Source organism: Hyaena hyaena, unplaced genomic scaffold (genome assembly GCF_003009895.1).
Source record: "Hyaena hyaena isolate Hyena2069 unplaced genomic scaffold, ASM300989v1 scaffold_1545, whole genome shotgun sequence".
NCBI classification, from domain to species: domain Eukaryota; kingdom Metazoa; phylum Chordata; class Mammalia; order Carnivora; family Hyaenidae; genus Hyaena; species Hyaena hyaena.
This window is the reverse complement of record NW_024082183.1, coordinates 30,871-51,275: the sequence shown is the minus strand read 5'-3', so window position 1 is coordinate 51,275 and position 20,405 is coordinate 30,871. Positions and strand designations below refer to the sequence as shown.

Here is a 20,405-nt window from a genome sequence, read left to right as displayed (position 1 = left end):
TTCTCCCTCTTTGAAAATTTTATTATGATACTTTATATTTTTAGGTATCATTAAATCAATCACCCGAGACCACTCTTCAGTAATCACTGACAGCAAGGCTTATTATCTTGGAAATAATAGCTCTTCTGATGAGGTTTTTGGTTTCTTTCTAAACCTGTTAGGCCAGTTCTTCGTTCCTCTTTCCTTCTCTACTCTGGAATTCCGAGATGTACTCTGAATGAAACACAGAGTACGGTCTCTACTGCAGAGCTGTATGCTGGGTGCTAGGTGCACAGCTCCTCATCTAGGGTTCCTGCTCACCATCTGTAGAAGTTCAGGGCATTTTAGGCAATAGAGCAATATGTAGTTTTCTTAATTTAAAACTGTGTCTGCTCTCTTTGGGTGATCATCTTGATATTCCTGTCAGAAAGCCATTGCTGTCTTTTGTTGGGAAAACATCTCATTCTTTCTGGTGAAAGTACAAGAGCTAAGCTGAAAGATTAGCCATGTTCTCCACAGAGTCTGTCAGAAGAAAGCATGTCAAGCCATCCACCATGCGGGCCAGTGTGTGGTGCTTACGGCTGGCTGGTGAAGTCAGGCGGCCCAGTCTTCCTGAATGTCTTAGGAGGAACAGCAGGCAGATTAAAAGAACAGGCAGGAAGGCTAATCAGTCCTTCTTTCAAAAACTCTGCATTCATTGTTTTCCTCCAAAAGTAAGAATAACAGTTGATATGTGCTCTTTTCCCATCCTCACGACCTATATTTCTCCAACGGAAGCACTGTTCTGGTCATGTTAGTTTTACAGGGGCTACTGAGAAAAGTTGTATGCAAATAGGATTCAGAAACACTTTTGAACTTTCTAGGTGCTAAAGTGCCAGTTACTAACATTTTTCCTTCTCGCCATGGGTGATAGATTTATTTCCCTTTATAATATGGTACACTCTTCTGTCAATTTGTTAGTACTACCAATAAAAGCTAATTTATATTATCAAAAGTTCTATGTGGCAGACAGAATGCTAAGTGCTCTCCATGCACTGTCTCTTTTATCAGCACAACAATATCATGGGTATTTAACCTTATCCAGGCCATTTTGCAGATGCAGAAAGTCACGTACACAGAGGTTCAGTGCTTTGCTTCTGATTACACAGCAAGTGGCACAGACACTCCAAAGTTTGCTCAAGGAAGTGTAAGATTTTAGTGTGCTCATAGATGTGGCAGCATTGGTACTTCTCTTTCTACTAATGTTATTCAATTATTTGATGGCCTCTGTCTGTATTTGCATTTTTAATACATCCTTTCTTAATGTGGAAAATTAATAAAATGTTCTTGTCTGTCCTATTTGATTACCAATGCTGGGATTCTCATAATTGTTAGATTGGGTAAGGAGTTAATAATGATGACAGTGATTCAACTGACAAAGTCAAATGACATGAAATGAGAGCTGCAGACTGCAGTCTAAGGTAGCGTTTGCTGCTACTTGGAGCCCATGAACCAACAGAGAAAGCAACAGAGAAAAGTAGTATTCAGAATATGCTGACTTACCTCTGACATTATTTGAGGAAAGGTAGTTAATAAAATACCAAGAAAAAGCCACAGGAAACCGATTTCATTACCAAAACTGTATTTGATATAAATCACAAGAAAACATGATTTCACTCCTTGTAGGTTTCATGTTTCCATAAGAGATGGACTTACACTATACTTTTCCTAAACTTATACCCACATTTCTTCCTTCAGAGTCGGTGACTATTTTAAAAATGAAAACACATCTCATTGCCTCTTTCCAAAGCTCAAGAGGACATGTCACACTTTAGAAAGGCTCTCATGGTATTTTAGCATTTTCTAATAAGGACTTGTCATATGAAAGATTATTAATATTTTAAGGTGAGATACATGTAGATTGCCTAAAAATCTATTGTGTACTTATTATTGAATAGATTTTTCTGTTACTTAATATAGGAAGTACTGTATTAGCAACCATGTATTTTTTGTAGACTTTCAAGTAAATGCTAATATAACATAGTAAACTCACTCATCTATCAAGTAAGAATTATAAGCAGCCAATCATATGTTAGGTAAGACATTGGACTGGAGCCCACTCTCTGTAACATTGAAAGGGACTATGGCTCATTTTTGACTCAGATCAAATCTGTACGTTTTCTGAGTGCTTTACTACAATACAGAATAATGTGTCCACTGGCATGGCAACAATGCTAGTAGAAACAGATCCTCCACTCACCAGTGCATTTGTTATTATTTGTTATACCTCTAATATGTGGCCAGACATTTTGCTAATCACTGGGTATGCATCAACTTCTTTCAATCTTATAACAACTTTATTCTGCCCATTTTACAGACTAGGAAATTGAACCTCAAAGAGACTAAGTAACTTCCCCAAGATCAGGAAGGGCTGTAAATCAAACCAGTTCTATCTGACTCCAAAGTTATAGTCAGAACTAGTATTCACTCCCTATTGTGTATCAAAGTTCTTACAAAATGCTCTTAAGGGTTTTTCTAATGTGTGACAATCTATTCTATTTTATTGTTTTTTCAAAAAAATTCCCAAATCACAGATAGGTCCAAATCATTTACACTGAATATAAATTGCAGTGTTCTGAAAACAAACAAATAAAAACCACCTTTTGTTTATTATTTTGTTTCCTACTGATTTCCTTGTAGGAACTAATTTTGGTGAATGAAATTGGTTGCCTGGAAAGATGGACTCCTCCTCACTGACCAAGACCTCAATATTGGCCACAGCTTGATCAAACTTTAGATGGACTTCTTCCTCCTCTGGGTCCTTGGCCTCCCTTTTTTTTTTGAGCATTTACTTTATTAGAAAACTTATAATTTCAAATTTATTCTCTGCCCTTTTGATATGTAAATATTTTTAAAAGCCTCTTGCTAGTGTTACAACCCAGGATTCTTTTTCTCAAGGACCTGAGAGCCATTCCTTTGAAATATCAACAAGGATAGCTCCCTATCTCCCAATTTCTGTGGGAGGGTAGGAGCCTACCTTGGAAAGGGAGGGTGCCTTTCTCCAAATTGTAACTGAACCTCCAACCAGGAAGATATTTCAAGGAGGTTTGCTTTTCCTTTGGGTGAAGCCAATTAGCATTCCATAGGAAGTCTATGATCCCTCCACAGAACTCTCCAGTCTTCTTTTTCTCAGTTGAGTTGGAGGTGAGATCAGTTTGAGTTCTGGCCTCCATGTATTACAATAATCTTGAATTTTCCTTGACTATTTAACTTAGTCCAGTGTATTTTTTGTTTTGACATTACTGCTCTCAGAAATAGGGAAAAAGTGTAAATGACGTCTAATGACTTTCTTCTATTTTAATCAAACAGCATTCAATTTATTCTAGTTTTCTGAAGGATAAGTTTACATGGGAAAAACATGGTTACTACACCAGAATGTCATACACCAAAAGCCTTGTAGTCTATTAGTCCCCCAAATCCAGGTGCCTGCCCTGCTCCTATATGATTAGCAGTGCCCTGACTCCTTATGGTTGGTGCTGAGTGTAGCCTGGTGCTCAGGAGATATTCTAGATGTTTCCAAAAATGAAGTCCTAATTATTGGTGTTTTTCTGGTGACAGCTCAAAATTTCCATTTTAACAGCAATGTATTGGCTATTATGGCTAATTAAGCTTGCTTTTGAATAATTAGGTAATACATATACAAAATTTAAATGTAGCACAAAATTATCTTCTAATCAGGCTCTAAAAATATGACCTAATAAGTGATATATTCCTTTAAATGATTGTGATTACTTTATTTAATGAAAAGATGCACCTTGTTCCGTATACATAGCTTTTTTCCTAATGTGGTTAATGGGATCACTTCAATAGAAATCCTTTGATCTTTTCTCAATATAGCACACTGAAAAACCACTCAAAGTTGCATGCTAATTGTAGTAAATTTAGCCGAATGAATAGTAATACATGTAAAGGACACTTTGCCATCCAATTTAAATTTATGCCAGCCATAGAGTTATTTAACTGAACATTTAAAAAATTAATCCTATATTTGTGAGGTGCCTGAATTTTAGAACATTCTGCATTTCAAGAAGTTAAAAGCCTACCTTTTCTAATTTAGAGAGCTTAGGAGCTCTCTCATGTTACAAAAAGTAACTTAATCTCTCTGAATCTCCCAGCTATGAAAATACTTCAGAAGTTTTGTCAAATAATGGAATATAATAATGTTTATGAAATACAAGAACAATGATGAACACAGAATAAATCTCCAACTAAAAACAAGTTATTACTGTTATCTATCATTACTCCTATAACCTAAACCCCAATCATCCAACTGATGAGCAATCAACAGGTATCCTTTGAGGGGCTATACTGATCACCTTATCCCCATTAGTTTAGCTAATGCTTAAGAGATTGCCACAAAAATTATGATCTTTTTCTTCTATAACTACCAGATTTTTTATTATTCAGTAAGCTTTTCTTTTTCTCATTTGGCAAATTTTATTTGAAAGTGGCCCATTATGCCATTAGCTCCTCCCCATCCCCACACACATACATAATGAGCATAGACAAATCATTTTTAGCATTATAAATCTAAGAGGATATTGTCCTTCCTAAGCAGTACTCCCAGGAAACAGGAAGCTGGTCCTGTTTCCTCTGTAACAAGTGACAATTTATTCATCAGGAAGTTCCCACACCAAAGTGCATCATTCTCTTCATTTATAGTAGTAAATATCAGCATAAAAATCACCTCTTCCAGGGGCACCTGGGTGCTCAGTCAGTTGAGCATCTGACTCTTGATCTCAGTAAGGCATGGGTCATGATTTCATAATTCCTGGTTTTGATCCCCTGTCGGGCTGCTCGTTAACAGCACAGAATCTTCTTGGGATTCTATAACTCCCTCTCTGCCCCACCCTGCTCGCTCTCTGTCTCTCTCTCTCTCTCACAAATAAATCAATAAAGTTTAAAAAATTGCCTCTTCTAATATCTTCAGGAGTTTTGAGAAAGGGGTCTTTAGAAGAGGGGCTCAAAACTAAGATGTATGGACAGGATTAAGGACCATTTTGGAATGTGTTTGCAGGGGTGCCATTTTGTCAGCTTACTAAGTGAATCACAAATATAAGACTTCATAGAAGTCTGCTTTACAAAGCCTTATGTTCAAGTGAAAAAAAAAAAGAGGTCTTGCAAAATATGTATATTTATATAATACAAAGAAGAATAACAGCAAACACTCATAGCATGTATTAGGACCAAGACACTGCTCTACAACATGCTTTCCATATATTCATTCATTTAATCTAACAACCATATCTCTAGGCCGAGGGAAAGGCACAGAGGTTGCCAGTCTTTTTGAGAAGAAGTATGAAGAAAATCTCATCCACTTGTTACGTGTCCAGGCAGCCAAAACCAGGCATTTCAGAGCAATGGTGGCCTGTGACCTAGTTATCACTGGCTGTTTTAGCTTTCCACCTGTCCTTCTAAAAGTTGGGGTTCAATCAGACCTAAATTGTAGAGCTACACTCTCATTTTCTAGTTTTCTTTTAACATTTATTTATTTTTGAGAGACAGAGTGAGACACAGCATGAGTGGTAGAGGGGCAGAAAGAGAAGGTGACACAGAATCTTAGGCAGGATCCAGGCTCTGAGCAAGCATTCAGCACAGAGCCTGATGCAGGGCTTGAATGCACGAACCATGAGATCATGACCTGAGCCGAAGTTGGACACTTAACCGACTGAGGCACCCAGGCGCCCCTCTCATTTTCTAAAATACTAAGTTTATACCAGTGGGAAGCTGTCACTCAATGCTAACCATGCAGGACACTGTTGCTGGAATCAAGCATCACTGAGTTCCATGTGTTCTCACCTAGGGGGTTGCTGCTGATCCAGATTCAACATGTACAGTTCCCACCAGGAGGCCTGAGTGGTTTCATCAGTTGCCCACCAATTTGCAGCCAGGAAAAGTAACAGCATTATGTAATAGGGAAAAAATAGCTTGAATATTCTTTTTTTATGTAACTAAATTGGGAAAATGAAAAGCCACCACTTATGCTCTATTTCATGCCAGGCATCGCAGCCGGTGCCTTAAATATATTTGTTTTAATCCTTGCAACAACAGGAAAAATAGGCAATATCTTAATGTTAAAGATGAAGAGTCCAGCAATCATCAAGAATAACTGACAACATCCGGGAGAGAATGAAAGAGGCCCTTTTGTAGGATGAGACTAAAGGTATAAACTTTATTTTTGTTCCTGGAGCTGAACAGAACAGTGGGTGGGCAAAGGAGGACTCAATACTACTTGATCAATGGTGAAATTGATAATCCACCAAATATACAACTTCCCTCTTAAGAGTTTTGAGTAGAACCACATACTAAGTCAAATTTATCAAACACTTGATAAAAGGCATAATTTACTTGTGTTGAAAATGCCAGAATTTCCCTCTTTTATTAATAGCCTTAGGAAGGCACGTAAATGATCATAACCCATTTTCACAGAAGAAGCCATTTTTTGAAGAGAGGGTGGGTTTGGGTGATTAGAGAACCTTCACATGTAAATATTCAGGGAGTCTGAAAGACACTGGTGTGAAATACAAAGATTTGGCCAGAATATCTGAAAAGTAATTATGCATCTTTTTACAAAAAATATCTTCTTTCACTTGTTTCAGGATTAGGAAATGTACATAGCAGATACATCCATTTCTGAATATTTAGCTCAGTATGTTACTTTTCTTAAAAATCAGTTTCCTGGGGCGCCTGGGTGGCTCAGTCGGTTAAGCATCCGACTTTAGCTCAGGTCATGAACTCACGGTTCGTGGGTTCAAGCCCCCCGTCGGGCTCTATGCTGACGGCTAGCTCAGAGCCTGGATCCTGCTTCAGATTCTGTGTCTCCCTCTCTCTCTCTGAACTTCCCCTGCTCATACTATCTCTCTTTCTCTCTCAAAAATAAATAAAAAACATTAAAAAAAATAAGTTTCCCAAAATATGACCTGCTGATATGTGAAATGATTTCTGTCATTATATCTAACAGTATCTAAAGTCTAATAACATCAGCATCTACAATTTTCATCCACGTTATTTTATGTTGGTATTCAAGATGAAAAGCAAACAAGAAAAACATATTTAAGAAAACCAGCACATCATTACATTGAGAAACAAAGATGTGCAGGAGGAGCATCCTATAATGAAACAATATTCAGATTAGAATATGATTTTGAAAAACCACTGCTAGTAAAAAAAAAAAACAGTTGGAAAATAGAAAAAAAATCATATACACTCTGGACTTCTAAGAAGCTGTCACACAGAGCCAAGTCTGCCAAAAGAGCAACACAGCATGAATTATTAAAGATGGGTGTGAAAAAAATCATAAGGAATGGGACAGAAAAAGCCAATGACAGAAAGAGCTCTCACTTACAAAATGTAATATAGAAAGAGAAACCATTCATGAAATACACTATCAAGGAGAGGTAAGATCATAAGGAAAGCCTACAAAGAAAGATGACATTGGAGTGACAGAATTTGAAGTATAAGCCTTAAGAGAACTGATGAATTGAAAACTATGGAGTTTAGAAAGAAACACGGAGGGAGAAGATGGAAGGTTCCAGCAGGCTTGGTGCAACAGTACCGAAGGAGCTGTCATTACATACACTCGGTAGCTGCTGTGCCTTGTATATTGGACAACACACTGATGCAGCGAAACAAAATTAAAATTTGCACAACAAATCCATGCAGGGAGACAAACAGGGTTCCTGCTTCATGGAGCTTACTTTCTTGTGGGGCATGCAAGCTGTACAGTAATGAACAAGTAACAAGTAAGCAAACAAGATTCGTACAGTGGTAAGTGTGGTGAAGGAAATGGGACAGAACGATTATTGTCTAGAGTATGGCTATTGACAAACTGTTCCTCACTTTCCATCAAGCTATAGTATTTGACAAAACAGCCACAAATCAAGTGAATAAATAGGAGAGAGGATGACAAAAGGGTAATCTCTCTCTTTCCCTCCCCCCTTCTCCTCCCTGCCACCCACCGCCCTGTTGTTAGAGCCAGTGTCCCCAGAGAAAGGGGAAGGCGGTAAACTAGTCTATAAAGAATGGCTAGTAAGACTATAAGCAATGGTGAGAAGAAATGGATCACTTAGCTGTGCTCAAGATTAAAAAAAAAAAAAAAAAAAGCAACAATTTTAAGTGTAATTAGAGTTCTCCTACTGAATTTACTAGGTATGCAGGGTGAGGATGCTATATATACACAGAGGATGATGGCCTATACTCAGTTAGCGAAAGAAAGATTCAGACCAGAGGAAAACCAAGTACAGCAAGTACTGTAATTAGTAATAATCTATACTGTTTTCAGCACTATGCTAATATAGTGAAATATACTGCAAAAATCAATTTCTCTCTAGAAAATGCTAATTAGGAAAGCAAAATCAAATACAAATATAAACACACACACACACACACACACACACACACACACACGCACACACTCAATGTACAATCCAACACCAGGCTTTGTTTTATGAACAATCCAGGCTGGAGGATCTTAGCGAAAACCAGATATAAAACAGAAGGTCATGATTGGTCATGTGAAAGTAAGAGAAATAAAGAAGAATTTAGGGAAGGGGAAGGCAAAGAAATGGGGCTTATGTAATGGACAAGAAACAACTTATTATTATTATTTTTTCACAAACACAGAAAGAATGAGAATACCAGTGAAAAAGGAACTTGGCAAAGGAGCCTAGGATCCTATCATGAAGCGACCATATCTGTCCAGACAGCCAAAAGGGAATTACTGTGGAGACCAAAAAACCAGAGGAATGAAATGGATGATCATCAGAGTTCTAAGTACATTCTAGAGGCCAACATTTTTTGATTGATAAAGGCCAGAGGAAAGGGGACAAGAACACAACACGTCTGCATCTTCTGACCTTCTCCAGCTGAAAGGTGAGAAGCTCCCTTCTGGGCCCCAGTAGCAGCTCCAAGTGCTTAGAGTGTGTGGCTACAGTCAGTGGGTTGTGATATTCAAAAGAAGATGCAAGATATGCATCCTGAACCCTTTTTTAAATCCATATATCAAAATGAATAGATTTATTTTAAAGCGATATTCCTCAGAAGAATATAAATTCGTAATTTTATGGTGACAGGAAGTTCTTCTGCGATTCCGCATGACAGCTACAGAGGTCATGAGTTAACTGAGTGGTTAGTCTATATTTATCTTACTCCCTTTGTTCACCTAAAGAAGAAAATTATTGAATTTAAAGAAACACTCCTTTACAGAGGAAACTCATGGAAATGACCCTGATATTTGGTATTATGAATATCTGGAAGCAAACCCACCCTATGATTCATTCATTTTCAGAGTTCATGGCCACCACTTCCAGGTACAGAACTGCTTTGGAAATAGTATTTGTGTGTTAGGCAGTCATGCCATTATCACAAAGAAGGAGGAGAAATTATGCATCAGCTAGAGCTAAAATGCATCAACTTAAATTTTAGGGAGACATGGCAAGACTCAAATATTTCTCTATTCAATGTATCAAGGATTCTACCTGCTGTTTGTTTTACTACTGCCATAATACTCTTACTTCTGAAATTCAGAAGTTTATCACTTAAGATAATTTGCTGGCAGAGTGAGTAGTGGGGACTTTTTGTCAGTAGAAAGGTCAAATAATTCTCCATAATGCAGTGCAATTTTTAAGCTTTACAATTTTACTACAGGTGACCCAAGGGAAAGCCTATTATACCGTTATACACAAAAATTACACTGTGAGTTAATGTAATGTGAACGGTAAGGTATCAGCCTTGTGTGCTGTCCCCCATTGCTTCTTCTGAAATACATAATCTTGGTGGGGTTTGTTTTTAAAATTTGTTTTCTAATAAATGTGGGGAAATTTGTCCATGCAAAAAGCAAAACCCCTTATCTCACAATGAGGCATTGTTTAATGGGGTGGACTTCTAGAAATAAATGCAAGCCTCTTCTAAGGACTATAGCATGCAACAAAGATTTATAGTAAAGCAAAAAAAGTAAGAAAAAAAGTCGACTAACCTAACCCACCTGAGCTCGGCTCACAGGGGTCAATGTCCTCATCGTCGCTGGGACATTCTGCTGAGGCCACAAGGATGTCATCTGTGGTCTGTGAAAAAATCACATTGAGTAGATTAATTTCAAGGGATCAAAGAGATACTCTAATCTTTGTCTCGCTGACAACTGAAACACATTTGTGTTTTCCTGATAGGTTGCAAAACCCAATTCGTTATTTCTCTTCCCGAGGACACAGAGCCTACATTTTTTCAACCTATTTTAGATCTCTCATGGAAGAATCCACATATTTGTAAAAACTTGATTACAGCTTATTTTACATAAGGGCACGGAAATGGTGACAGCCCACCTGTAGATACCCATCCATTCAACTGCACAGAATAGCTGTACCCAGTAGCATACAGATGATTCAAACAACCTGGCAGAAGCAGATGACTCGAAATTTATTACAACCCTGGAGTGCTACAAAGTATGCATCAGTAGGCTTTATGCAGTACTTGTGCTTGGCTTCCTAAAAGCAGAACAGCTATAACCTTTTATATTCACGACCAGGTAGAATTTGATGAATCTTTGAGCTATAGCTTGTCATTATCAGGAAACACAGATTAAGTAGAGAATACATCTCATTGATGCATTGAAGGGAAGCAAATATCATCCATTTAAGGGACTGGGGATGGGGAGATTTCACACCTGATTCTTAGTTTTTCAATATTAGGGTAGCAGATATCATTTCACCATTGTCCTTTTCATCATTAAGGTTTCATAATAAATGAGAAGCATACAGAGGGATGATTTTTACAGCAAGAGGATAGAGGTGATAGTTTTCTCTGTGACATTCTAGTTGCTTCATTGCACTTACAGTGAAAAGATAACCATCACTGTAATAAAAAGGAGAGTATGTAAATCCTAGCAGTTCATCACATCATCATTTACAAGCACCAAAGGTTGTTCTTTAATGCCACTTACAAGCAGCAGTAAACTCAGAATAGATATTGCATGGAAACTGTGAAGGTTTGCATCTGATTTGGCTAATGGTTAAGTAAAGGACTCAATGTATATGATAGAAAATATTTCATTACATTGGTTAAGGATTAAGGGGATTATAATTGTTTAGACAATACCCAGAACACCAACCCTGATGAAATCCTTATTTAAAAATGGAATTACAATAATATACAGAGATCCTACGTTGAAGAAAAAAAAGAACTATGGTATGACTTATTATGATTAAGGGAGCACTTAACATAGTCAGAGATTAAACTATAAATAAATAAATGTCTGGAAAACTCTGCCATTTTGAAAAATGAAGATAAAGGATGATACACTTTTTTGACAAGAACTCAGCCTAAAATTCTTCCGAGTACAGGGGCTCTACTGAAAGATAAAGAATTTGTTCAGATCTTAATACTTCATGAGGTACCTTTAAATAAACACGAGTATTTAAATAGCATTTTGAGATGGTTTCATGTTATTTTGTTCTTAATCCCCCTGAGACTGGAATTAAGGGAGACTGGATGCATTTATTTTGCTGCTGCTATTTTAAAAGAGGGAGTTCAAAATACCAGTGTCCCTGAAACTGGAACTGTTCATGTCAATGATAACCAGCAGCAATTGCTGTGATGGTCACGCAGGTATCTTTCATTAAAGTGAGCTTTAAAAGGCAGAACCCAGCCTCCTCGTGGCATGAGCACATTTTGCAGGATAACATCCAAACTGACTTGATAATAGCAACTTATTGGATTATGAGGCCATGCAGGTCAATTGTTCCAGTTCACCCCAGAGCAGATTATCTGCCTTGTTTTTTTCTTTTAAAGCCAACTTCAAGTGGAAGGCTACTTTTTTTCTCAACCACAGTAGATACTCATTTAAGCTACTTTCAAGGTTACAAGAGAATTTCTCATTTTCCTTGAGGAATTTTAACTCTATTGATAAAATCAGTATAGGGTTGTTGTTCTCTTCTTGACAGGGGGAAGACCAGGATGAGAATAGATTCTTTTTTTAAATATAATTCATTGTCAGATTGTCTTATATGCCACACCCAGGGCTCATCCCAACAAGTGCCCTCCTCCATGCCCATCACCCATTTTCCCTTTGCCCTCACCCCTCCTTCCACCCTCAGTTTGTTCTCGGTATTTAACAGTCTCTTGTGGTTTGCCTCCCTCCCTCCCTCTCTCTCTATTTTTTGTAACTATTTTTGTAACTATTTTTTCCCCTTTCCCTCCCCCATGGTCTTCTGTTAAGTTTCTCAAGATCCATGTATGAGTGAAAACATGATATCTGTCATTCTCTGACTGACTTATTTCACTCAGCATAATACCTTCCAGTTCCATCCATGTTGCTGCAAATGGCATGATTTCATTCTTTCTCATTGCCAAGCAGTACTCCATTGCACCCCAATGTTTATAGCAATGCTCTCAACAATAGCCAAATTATGCAAAGAGCCTAAATGTTCATCAACTGATGAATGGATAAAAAGATGTCTTTTATATATACAATGGAATACTACTTGGCAATGAGAATAGATTCTCTAACCCAGTGCTTTGCACCCCAACAGTGATCTTGCCTCCTCTCTCTCCTTCAGCTGGGGTGGGAGGGTGGGCATTTGGCCATGTCTAGAGATATTTTCAGTTGTCACAACTGGGCAGGGGGTGGGTGGGGCAGTCTGCTCCTACTGGAATCTGATGAGCAAAGACCAGGGAAGCTGCTTAACATCCTAAAATGCACATGACAGTTCTTCCACAGCAAAGGATTTTATGAGCCACAAGGTCAGTGGTGCGGAGGTGGAGAACCTTGCTTTAGAAGTAATTTTTCACATGTGAAGGGGCGCCTGGGTGGCTTAGTTGGTTAAGCGTCCAACTTTCGCTTAGGTCATGATCTCGCGGTTCGTGGGTTCGAGCCCCTCGTCGGGCTCTGTGCTGACTGCCAGCTCAGAGCCTGGAACCTGTTTCAGAGTCTATGACTCCCTCTCTCTCTAACCCTCCCCTGCTCACGCTGTCTCTCTCTCTCTCCTAGAAAAAAAAAAGAAGTAATTTTTCACATGTGAATAAAATGGAGAGCACAATAGTACCTATTGTTGTAAGGATTAGTCACAACAATAGGACCACTTTGCCAATGCTTATAAAAGTTGTGATACTATCAACATTATTGTTATTATTTCAATAAATGTATCACCGATTTAATCTTTTCTGGCACTGCATTTATATAATTTAAGACATTAAGCCAGAAGTTGTTTTTGTGAATTATTTTCAACTTTTCACCTCTCATGTAAGTAGTTATATCAAAATACAGTAGCTATATTGATACTTTGTTGAACTAAGCTTCCATCTTTCACTGCCTAGTTTTACATTCTGAATCAGAAGTCAAACATCAAATATAAATAACGAAGGCTGCTTCTCAAAATAAATTCATGGGCTAAAATGTGTGACTCAGTGGACAGTGTTGCATGCAGACTATATTATTTAGGCCACCCAAGTTAAATTTTCTTTAAAAAGTTGACCTATTTCCTACATTCTTCTGGAATAATTCCACAATAAACAGAAAGTGTGAGAATGTTCTCAGTGTTATCTTTCACAAAACATAGTACCTAAAATAACAAAAAATGTCATAAAATAAATAGTATCTCTTACAGCCCTCTCATGGTAGGAAAAAAATCACCATACAGACGTGACGTTATTGTAAAACTGTGTTTTAATTTTTATTGTTCTTTTCCTGGTATAATGAATATACGTCCTTGTTTTTCATGTTTTTTTCTCTCAAAAATGGAAAACTAGCAATAGTCTTCTGAACAAAAGATCTCAAATCAATAGATGACTTGGCAGAAATTGTCACTCTATGAAAAATCAGGAAATGGCTCCAATATAGGGAAAAAAATCAAGTTTCATTTTGGAGGCTGAATTAGCTAAACAATCTTCTAGTCAACGCCGTGTAATTTAAATTTAATTCACTATGTTTGGAGCTGTCTTTCTATGACATGCTGTTGAGAGAGTGGTAGGAAGAAACTCAAATATGTCACATTAATCAATTCTATTCTTCAGTATACTTTCCCTGATGTTTATAACCTTTTGCAGAAAAGAGACAACCTGCTGAAAGAGACAGAAGAGTAATCAAGCAAAAGCATTAGCTTTACATAAATGTCCATTTAGATAAATGTCCCTAACTGTGCATTTAACCACTCACAGGTCAAAGTGCCATGTTGGTCTTCCCTAATTCAGAGTGGCCTGTACATTCACGCAGCAGCATCCGTACTTGTTCAAAATGTCTGCTAAAAATACCTAGTTCTCCTTACCTTTAGGGGAAAAAATGATGTGAACAGAATTCAAGAAATAAAGGCACTGAAACGTAACTCATCATGCTCTATGGAAAAACACCAACATGATACAGAAGATAAAACTGTCATCAGGATGGGTAGGAAAAAGGATGTGTGTAGTAAGAAGTTATATCAACTTATTTAATTTCTTTAACGACAGGGTTATTCCAGAGACACCATTTGGTGGGTTAAAAAGGAGAGAAACTGGTGTATTTTTGTTCTTTTTTTTCTTACTTACAGACATCCTCCCCCCAAATCTAATGGTGGAATTCACTGCATATTCAGTTGCTATCACTTTTTTTAAAAGTTTATTATTTAGAGAGCAACTGAGGAAGGGGCAGAGAGAGAGGGGGAGAGAAAATCCCAAGCAGGTTCTGTACTATGAGCGGAGCCTGATGTAGGGCTTGATCCCACAAACTGTGAGATCATGACCTGAGTCAAAATCAAGAGCTAGACGCTTAGCTGACTGAGCCACCCAGGCACTCCAGTGTCACTTTTTAAAATACAGCACAAATGCATATCTGTGTGGTAAAAGATATGATGAGAGTATAAACTTAGTCTGTAATGCTATATCTCTACTAAGAACAGCATCTCACAATAAACAGCTTTACTGAAGACAGATACATTCTGATGAGAATCCCTACAAGAAAAATCTATTAGGACAAAATAACAAATTCCACTATGCAAAACTATGTCCACTATGAGTTTGATGTCCACAAAGAAATTCATGATTTACTCTACAATTGTGATTGAAACTTTATTTCTAAACAAGAGCATATATGGCTACATATCCAAATACAACACTGAAAAATATCTCAAGCAATGGTGCTCACTTGTATAGCATTATTTACCCAAAGCTTTCACTGCTGTGATCAACATCTAAACTGAATTGAGACAACAGATAGGGGTGAATGTGGATCTAGCTGATATGAGACATGTTTTGCTAATTGATGGACACTTGTTCTCGCTGATACTTTTGTCTATATGAAGCTGTTTTGGAGGAGAGAGAGCATTTGTGTCTGGATTTCAGGATTGAAGCTGACAGTTTCTCCAGAAAACACTTATTGCTAGGCACATTTTCATGAAAAAAAAAAAAAAAAGTTGGAATTCAGAATAAGTGTTACAGGATGCACAAGCCAAGGCCCAATGCATTGCACTAATAATTTATAAGACAAGAGGTTTCTAGGGGGTGGGGGAAGTGCCAATATTTGCAAAGAGGAAAACTGCAGAAAAATAACCCAGTTGTAATACATATATACAATTTCCAAACCATGAGTCTATTTGACCAAATCAAACTAATAAAGTTACATCAAACTGGCAATTTTAGGTAATCAACAATCCTATTGGACACCTGGGTGGCTCAGTTGGTTAAGCGTTTGACTTTGGCTCAGGTCATGATCTCATGGTTTGTGGGTTCAAGCCCTATGTTGTGCTCCGTGCTGACAGCTCAGAGCCTGAAGCCTGTTTCAGATTCTGTGGCTCCCTCTCTCTCTGCCCCTCCCATGCTTGTATTCTGTCTCTCTCTCTATCTCAAAAATAAACAAACATTTTAAAAATTTTAAAAATCAACAAACCTATTAAAGGTACAAAATGAGTTTAGAGTCTCTGCATAGAGACTTTTATGGTAGTTTTCATGATCTCAGTCAAGTTTTGGGATCTTACTTGTAGATTATTTCTCTGAGTAGTAGATGCTACATAAAGATGTCAATTCCATGGCTAACTAATCTAACAAAAATAAAAGCAATGAGCTGAGATCTAAAATGGGAAGCATGAATTTTAGCTCCAACACATGAATAACAAAAAAAGTGAGACTCAATTAGACACCAACAAAAAGAAAATACCTCATGTATACCTCATGTATACATAGTGTTCTCTGCTGGGAACAAAATATGGTCACTACATAGCAAGGTATAAATTGTAGTTCCCACCTGCAAATAACTTATTGTACCTACTCTATTCTAAAGTACAGGAACAAATCACTCACTGATACAAATAACAATCAATTCAATTCAAATGGCTTAGTTTTCTTGAAATGTAGCAGTACTCCCATAACTATTACTTCATTAAATATTCACTAACAACTTGCTTATGCAGAATGCAAGTGGAGGTGCTATTATTCTGAGCATTATGATTAAGTCCAGGCTCAAAAAAATACCCATTTGTACACTCATTTACCCAATTTGAAGGTTTGAACATTGCCATTCATGAATATTTAGGGCAAAGCTTAAATATTTCTGAAAACAGCCAGCTTTCATATTTCTTTAATGTTTTTTTCCTCCAATTGATGCCTTAGGTTATTACAAAAAGTGACCATAAATCATCTGTCTGCTTGGGGGAAAAGACAGACTTGAAAGCCATTCAATTTTCTTTAAGATTTTCTTGACTATTTAAAATGTATGCAATGGTTCCAGAACAGTAAAAGTGGGTTGGATAGAAAAACTCCACCATGGTAAAGATCACAATATCTTACTCATTTTTAACATGCATTTTATATGCATTTGATACTGCACATCTGAATAGGCAAAACTCAAAAGGGAAGATAGGAATGTAGAAATAATGCTTTTAAAATTAATTTAAAGGAAATATGGAAGAAAGAAAAAAAGGCTTTCTGCTTGGTCAAAAAAAGAACATCATATTTTAGCAAAGTTATGCAAAGTATAAATCTGCAAAGGAGAAAACTGGTGTCAGAAAACTTGAAATTAAATTTATGTTTTAAAAAAGATAGTATATCTCTTGTACTATTAGACAGGTATTGTAATAATCTATTCTCCTGGATTCTCATTAACTAGAATTCGGGGGTATAAGACCTCCAAAGACTGCTGGTAGTGGGGTGGAGATGCTAAAAAAGAAATTAGAATATGTATGTGACCAACCGTGTTCCCTCTCTATTGACTTGCTTTTGAACATGAGTCCAAAATTCTGAAATGAGTTTGGCCATTTCCAAATTAAATGAATACTGACAGATGTTCACAACACAAATCTAGGCTTCTAGGTAAGTCCATATGGACCTCTACTCTAACCACTGTGACTGAATGGACTAATTTGTCACACACGTTGAACTGAAAATCCTTACTGGTAATGATGCCCCAAAAGATTTTTTAAAATAATTATAAAATGTCAATGATAAATAGTTTCAACTAACACGTCTCCAAACTTCAAGCTTTCATTGTTGACATTTAACGTGTTAGGAGATAGAACCATGTTTTAGTCAAGCAATCATACATCTTGCAATGGCCAAACCTTAGTGATCCTTAGTCTAAACTCGTCATTTTTAATATCAAGAAACAGAAGCTACAAAATTAAAAGTTTTTGATTGGCTACAATTATAGCAAAACCCTGAGATTACACTGACCCCAAAAGACTATGATTATGTCTTATCCTATCTCAGATGACTTCATCTATCTATTCACAACCCATTCATCCATCCAAAAACATTTTGTTCTTTAAAGGATGTGATATAGTCCATAGAGATACATAATGAAATACATTTAAGATAAGTTAAAAGATGGCAAAGGGGATTATTGGATTTGAGCTAAGTAACCACTAAAATTGTCATGAAGAAAACACACAGACACATACGAGGAGACACACAGATGCAGCGGTAGCACCACTTAATATGGGACCACATTAAGTGACACTAAAAGGAGAACACAATAAATGCTAGTGTTCAATTTTTAAAAATCTGGTTATAAAAATTCAAATATTTATATAATTGCAGTTATTTTGAAGTGGAGTAAACCCTAAGACTTCATTATTTGCTTGTTGTAATCTTTTTCTTGTGTGTTTAAAGACTTAAACATCATGTCTCTTGGTTCTATACAAAATGCACAACTAAATTTTGGGGGGCAGAAAAAATATAAATTAGAGTCTTTTCCTGCCTACTCGACTTAGAACATTGCAGGCTATTTTGACAACAAAACTAACTCAATGAACTCTTTGTCCCTCTTCTCATTAATTCACTGATGAAAATCCTTCCAACTTCCAAGGTCTCTCTTATTAACTATTGTTTTCATAACATAAGTGCTAATGAGATATTTATTGTTGTCTCTCTCACACAACCATCATTAGAGTTTTGCCAAATTATCTATTATATCTTGAAAATAAATAAATGGAAATGTCCATCTATTAATAATGCTGGTTGTTTCTCCAGATATAATCTAGACATGCATTCATTGATCAGAATAATCTCATTTACATGATGGCCCTAGAATTGGAAGTTCAAAATCAAAGGTGTAGAAAGAGCCATAGGAAGCTAGTTTTCCAAAACATTTCCTTCCTACTGGGTGGTACCAAAACCAATGTCCTCTTGATAGACCTTTAACCAGGGAATATATGAGAACTTTTATCCAACAGTGCTTGGAGTATGAAACAGCAAGAAATAGGGATGTGGCTAGAAATGATGATGACTTATTAACGGAAAGTTAATTTTCTGGGTGTGTTTTGTTTTGTTTTGTTTTGTTTTGACCCATGAATTGAATAGATGCAAGGTTCTAAACTCAGGTCCCCTAAACAAGCCAATGTTTGAGCAGCACTTTTATGAGCGTTTCTAACAAGCAGTGATTGAGAGTAAATATTTTCTGGCTCAGATGTTACAATGTTATTTTGCTCACACACTGAGAAGATCCAATCTTTTCCCATTATAGTTAAACTGGAACTCCAAGCTTCCATATCTGAATACTTCATTCCATGTGGTGCCTACTTTGGTTTATAATAATACATATTTGGAATGGTGTGCTTTTGAACTATCTCAGTTTAATTTTCAGTATGCTGATTAATAACAGAAAATAAATGCTAGCTCAGAATCAAATTGCAAACTGGATTGTAAGCAATATGCATCATCTTGGACTGGTTTCTGTGTTCTCAAAAGTACTTAAGAATATATATGCAATGCAAGTATGTACTATATACATGTAAATATATATAGTATATATATATATATATATCCTCTTTATATATATATATTCATTTGTATATGTGAATCATAATAATTTCTCTATTTTACTAGGATGTTTTAGGGATCAAATTGTACATGTGTGAAAGCACTTTTGGAAATATCCAAGGACCCACAATGTGATGTTTATATGTTATTATTACAACTAATAAGGAATTATTTTTACTCTTCATGTTACACCATAAAGAATAGTTCTGGGGATGGCACAAAAACAGACATATAGACCAATGGAATAGAATAGAGAACTCAGAATTGGACCCACAAATGTATGGCCAGCTAATCTTTGACAAAGCAGTAAAGAATATTCAATGGAATAAAGACAGTCTCTTCAGCAAGTGGTGCTGGGAAAACTGGACAGAGACATGCAGAAAAAGGAACCTAAACCACTTCCTCACACCATACACAAAAATAAACTCAAAATGGATGAACGGCCCAAATGTAAGACTGGAGGCCATCAAAATCCTAGAGGAGAAAGCAGGTAAAAACCTCTTTGACCTCGGCTGCAAGCAACTTCTTACTCAACACATCTCCAGAGGCAAGGGAAACCAAACAAAAATGAACTAATGAGACATCATCAAGATAAAAAGCTTCTGCACAGCAAAGGAAACGATCTATAAAACTAATAGGCAACTGATGGAATGGGAAAAGATAGTGCAAATGACATCAGATAAAGGGTTAATATCCAAAATCTATAAGGAACTCACCAAACTCCACACCTGAAAAACAAATAATTCAGTGAAGAAATGGGCAGAAGACATGAACAGACACTTCTCCAAAGAGGACATCCAGATGGCCAACAGACACATGAAATGATGCTCAGGGTCCCTCATCATCAGGGAAATACAAATCAAAACCACACTGAGATACCACCTCACACCAGAGTGGCAAAAATGAGCAAATCAGGAGACTCTAGATGCTGGTGAAGATGTGGAGAAACAGGCACCCTCCCACACTGTTGGTGGGAATGTAAACTGGTGCAACCCCTGTGGAAAACAGTGAGAAGGTTCCTCAAAAAATTAACAATAGAACTTCCCTATGACCCAGCAATAGCACTGCTGGGAATTGATCCAAGGGATACAGGAGTGCTGATGCATAGGAGCACATGTACCCCAATGTTCATAGCAGCACTCTTAACAATAGCCATGGAAAGGGCCTAAATGTCC

The 20,405-nt window shown here is 37.0% G+C and overlaps 1 protein-coding gene across 2 annotated transcripts in view; it reads right to left on the bottom strand.

Moving 5' to 3' along the window:
* Positions 1-20,405, bottom strand: part of LOC120225993 (neurexin-1-beta-like) — a 56,777-nt gene that overhangs the window by 14,981 nt on the left and 21,391 nt on the right. Inside the window, exon 2 of one of the 2 annotated variants that reach the window (XM_039224176.1) lies at positions 9,992-10,079. In XM_039224176.1, the coding sequence (XP_039080107.1) occupies positions 9,992-10,079 (88 nt within the window). The remainder of the gene's footprint in view (positions 1-9,991; positions 10,080-20,405) is intronic. The other variant, XM_039224177.1, reaches the window with a different exon arrangement.